General features: G+C 46.3%; 1 protein-coding gene across 1 annotated transcript in view; it reads left to right on the forward strand.

Annotated features, from left to right (window-relative positions):
* Nucleotides 1–22: 22 nt before the first annotated feature.
* The window catches only part of BMF (Bcl2 modifying factor), a 22,810-nt gene continuing 18,141 nt past the window's right edge, over nucleotides 23–4,691 (forward strand). Inside the window, exons 1-3 of the mRNA XM_008639542.2 lie at nucleotides 23–876; nucleotides 1,808–2,128; nucleotides 3,075–3,238. Coding sequence (XP_008637764.1) covers nucleotides 1,813–2,128; nucleotides 3,075–3,238 — 480 coding nt within the window. The 5' untranslated portion in view covers nucleotides 23–876; nucleotides 1,808–1,812. The remainder of the gene's footprint in view (nucleotides 877–1,807; nucleotides 2,129–3,074; nucleotides 3,239–4,691) is intronic.

Consider the following 4,691-nt stretch of genomic DNA (forward strand, 5'->3'; position numbering starts at 1 on the left):
CAGCGTGAGCTGCGTTTGGAGGTTATAGAAGGAGTTCCAGCGAGTTGTAGGACGAGTTATCCTTCGCGCTGCCTCGGCGTTCTCTCTTCGGCGTTTCTGAAGAGCTCTGCAAAAAGGTCGGGCCGTATTGCAGGAGGTCGAGTTAAACTTCTTGCTCTTTAAACCCTCTTTTGTTCGGGGTTTGCTCTGTGCCTTTGCTGCACTTTCTTTGAGGAATGCCCGCGTCCCAGTGAGGCTGACAGATGAGATCTGGCAAACCTTCCTGCAAAGACAAAGTACATTCCCGCCTGCCTCTCTGTCAGGTGACTGTGATCCAGCAGAAGAGCTGGCAAGGAGATCATCCATGCCTGCCTCTTGGGGCCCGTAACTCCTTTCAGTGTGCTACTTTAAGCCATGGATGAGAATGCTAGGAGTGCTCTGCCACTGTTGCTGTCTAGCAGAGCTGCATCCAGCTCTGGGGCTGGTACCGGTTCTGCTCTGCAGAAACTTATTTGGGAGTTGTGGCTCAGTTGTGTGAACTGCTGAGATGCAGCAACTTAAATAGCCATAGTGTTCCCAAGCCAGAGCCCTGCACAAACAGTTCTGGCACTACTTGGTCCTGTTGTCTCTAGTGTGCTGGTGTCCTGAGTGCTGCTCACCTGGGGGGAGATGGGAGCACCAGGGGCAGCACTGAGCACATCCTTATAAAATTATTATTAATGTCTCCTTCAGGCCTGAAATTCCTCTTGCTAGTCTTCCATTCTGTTAAATGCTTCGCAAACCAGAGCAAAGGAAGAGACATGAAGAGTTGAATTTCACTGCCTTGTTTGGAACTGGGTGGAAATCCTGGAGATGGATCTCTTAGGAGTCTGTCTTCCAATTGGGTTAGAAGCACAGGTAACAGTAAAGGGACTTGTGGCATTTTTGGTAATACTGCTTCTAATTGCTTTATGTTTACAAAGAGCTCTGAAATAGTGATTTAGGTTGTTTGGGAATTTTTCCTCTCCACCATCTTTGTCCAGCTTTGTGCTGCAACAGAGCGCAGGAGTGTTTACTGTGGCAACTACCAAAATCCTGCTTTAAATGCTGACACCAGCCCTGTTTTTCTTTAGTAGTAGGATGAATCATTGCACTGACAGTGCATGTAGGCTTGAGGGTAAGAGGGGTAAGGAAGTGACTACATTGCCAAGTTTGGGACACATCTTAAGTGGAGCTGAGGGGAGAAATGAGAAGTTGAAAGGAAAGCTGGCCCTCATAGGGAGAAGTAATGGAGAGCTTCACAGAAGTGGCTTTGACAGTTCTTAAGTTTTGCAGCCACTGGGGTTTCTTAAAAATCTGGCCTTGCAGCCTTGTGATTACAAGAGCTTTTCTTCATCAATAAGCAAGAGGTAGGGAAAAAGTAAATGGGATACACAATAAAGTCCAAATATGGCAGGCCAAAGCAAAGCAGACCCCAAAGAAACTGACTGGCCATGGGGCTATTGGAAGGATTTGGGTTGCTTTTTAAAACATCTTTTCTGTTTCTGTGTGCTGAGGTTGGGGATTTGCTATCTAATTGTGAGCAGTTGTGGAATTGGAGCTGTGGGTGGACTTACACACATGTGAACTTTCTCTCTGGCCCAGCACTTGAGGACTTTCTGCAAAGCCTTGACCTTCACCACAGGTCACTCACCTCTCTCATCTATGCAGATGGGCAGCAACAGGAAGTGGGGAAGAGGGAAGGTGTGGTAAAACCAGCTGTGTTTTATTGTTGGAGCAGAAGGCGTTCTCTCCTGGACAACATTCTTGTTGTGTCTTAGCTGTTTCCTCAAATGTCCCTTTATTGCAGGAGCAATGGATCGCCCCAGCTACCTGGAAGAGGACTATTCTAGCCTGGATGGGCTGGACGATGACGTGTTTCACTCTGATGACTTTGGACTTGCAGGTCAGCCTGGTGAGATGACTGCAACTGGCTTTTTCACACAGAACCAGTCCTACAGCTGCCTTCTGGGGAGGTTTCAGCTATTCCCCCTCACACACTGCTGTGGTCCCGGTATCAGGCATCCTGAGCAGCAGGACAAGGCAACTCAAACACTCAGCCCATCCTCTTCCAGTCAGGATGTTATGTTGCCTTGTGGAGTCACTGAAGAGCCACGGAGACTCTTCTATGGTAAGAGCACTCCAGAGTCACTAGCTTTGCAGCAAGGAAACTGTCCCTTTAGCACATCCCCAATCAAGCAAGGTCTCTTTCATTAGGGTGTTTTATTAAAGGACTGAAATTTTGCTTTAGTCCTACTCCCTCAAGAAAGACAACTTGTATTTTCTTACCCTTGCTTGTTCACTGCAGGAACCAGACACTTGCTCATTGCTTCTGCTGTCTTTGATATTCTCTCTCTCTCTTTTTGGCTTTATTCTATCACATTTGATTTTACTGCTAGATGTTTAAATGTTCGCCTTACTTCATATCCTGCAATTTGCCTACATTTTTTAACTACCAATGGTGGGTCTCATCCACATAGGAAGTGGAAACTCCTAGAAGTTTTCAGTGGACAGAAGAAAATGCAAAAAGTTACAGCTTTTAGGTTCTTTACTGGACTTAAAGTTGCTGATTAAGTAGCATGTCCATCCAGTATTTTACTAGTAATTGATGGGTCACCACTCAGCTTTGTGTATCCAATTCAGCTTTAATTCCAATCACTAATATCACCAAATACCAGAAAACTGAGAAAAGACTGACAGAAAAGATACTGCTACCTTTAAGGGGAGACAACTTGAGGGAGATATCCTGTAAAATTGCAAAACTGCCATTAAAAACCCCCAAATCACAGCACTTGGCTGAACTATAAACAAGCAAAAGGAATCAATTTTAAGATCTTGCCACTCATTTGACTATGGGAATCAGCGCAATGCTCTGCTTAATCGATATAAGTTTATTTGAAATTGGGCAAATATTTTACTGCACTGTGTTACAGTACACGGTCATTGTTTGGGCTTCAGGAACTAGACTTCAAAGTCAAAAATTTAGGATTATGTGCAGCTCTTTCCTCCATGAGGTGTACTGAGTAGAAAAGCTAATCTTTGCACTGGAAGAATCGCTCTTCTAATCTGTTTTGTAGGGAGTGCTGGTTACCGTTTACATGTCCCCCCAGCTGGCTTTGTGTTGGATCCGCACCTCCAAGAGGAACCTCAGGAAGGCCAGCGGGAAGCACGTGCTGAGGTGCAGATTGCACGGAAGTTGCAGTGCATTGCCGACCAGTTCCACCGGCTCCACATACAGAGGGTAGGGTGTCTCTGGAGGGGAAGGTGGGGGTTTACCTGCCCAAGAGTGTTACTCTGAAGAGTGGCTCCAGGCATCAGCTAAGTGAGCTGTTGTTTAAGACAACAGACCACCAACAGCGATAAAATGGCAGGAGTATCCTGATGGATTTTGTTTATGCTAGATTGGTTGCTCTTCCTAAGGATTGGCAGGTGGAGGGAAGAGATTGTGAGGGACTGTGTTTACTGCCTGGGAAGGGAACTCTTCTGTGTTAGCTGCTGCTATTCCAGCTCTTCCGGTTCATCAGCAGTGGGGATTGAGGCTTTTCCCAGGGATCTTCCTCATGGTTTTTATTACAGCTTTTACTCTTCTTCTCCAGCCTCCTCACCACCAGCACCTTCTGTTCTGTGGAACATGTAGCCATTAGTGGCTTATATCAGCTCCTTGTCTTGGAAATAACAAGCCTGGAGTCTGTTCTGACACTCCTTGTTGTCTAACGGTAGTTCTATGTAATGTTGTAAAGTACATTTACATCATACTAGACTTGCTAGCAGCTACTAGTCAGACAGTCCTAGCTAGTGTCTCAGACTTGTGACTAACTTCCTCACAACAAAAAGACAGCTGTAAGATGCCATCAGGTCTGAAAACCACACTCCAGATTCTTGATTTTGTTTTCTTAAAAAAAAAAAAACAAACCAAAACCCAAACACTGCTGTTCAAAGAAACAAAATAACCATCACCCCCAGAACCCTTGATTCTTTCTTCCTTGCTCTCCTTCCCCTTTGAGTAGAGATGAAATGGAGATCTCAGCCCATACAGAGATGGTCAGAGGTGGCAGAGGCTTGGCAGCAGGCAGCAGTTTGCCACTTCCATGCAAGCCCAAGAGGGGTGTATCTGCTTGTATATTAAGAAATTTTGCTGACTTCAGAAAGGGACAGAAAATTTATGCTACTCCAAGTGAGTTTGTGCTCTGTTAACTGTGGGATCATTTGCAGCCCTTCTCAAAGGTAAGTGAGGATCTCTGTCCTGGTCAGAGAGTGTGGCTTGTGGCTGGGCAAAGGCTTGGTCCTCTCTGTGTCATCTGAGAGATGAAGAAATTCTGGGACTTCTCATCTCCTAACAGGTGGAGGATTAACGAAGGAAAAGGAAGATTAGCTTGTAGAAATGTAGATGGGGCTATGAATGTCATTGAGCAAAGTGCAGGAATAAAGAGCTACCACGAGACTTTTAACATGTGTTGTTTGTGGTTGAATGGGGTTTTCCCCGGTGGCGCCTTTTTGCCAGCGTTAGCTGCAGGCCCCGCTCTCTCGCCAGGCTGTCTCACAGGAAAGGGAAGGTTTAACCAACTTGGCAGAGGAGCCCTGCTCTGAACTGGTGGAACTGGTTGTAACTTGACCCGTTTCATCTCGGGGGAGTGTCCCTATCTGATGCCCGTGCCTTGGAAACGCGTCCAGGAGCGCCCACCCGCCCTGGCCCC

This window comes from Corvus brachyrhynchos, unplaced genomic scaffold (assembly GCF_000691975.1).
Source record: "Corvus brachyrhynchos isolate BGI_N302 unplaced genomic scaffold, ASM69197v1 scaffold115, whole genome shotgun sequence".
In the NCBI taxonomy this organism is placed as follows: domain Eukaryota; kingdom Metazoa; phylum Chordata; class Aves; order Passeriformes; family Corvidae; genus Corvus; species Corvus brachyrhynchos.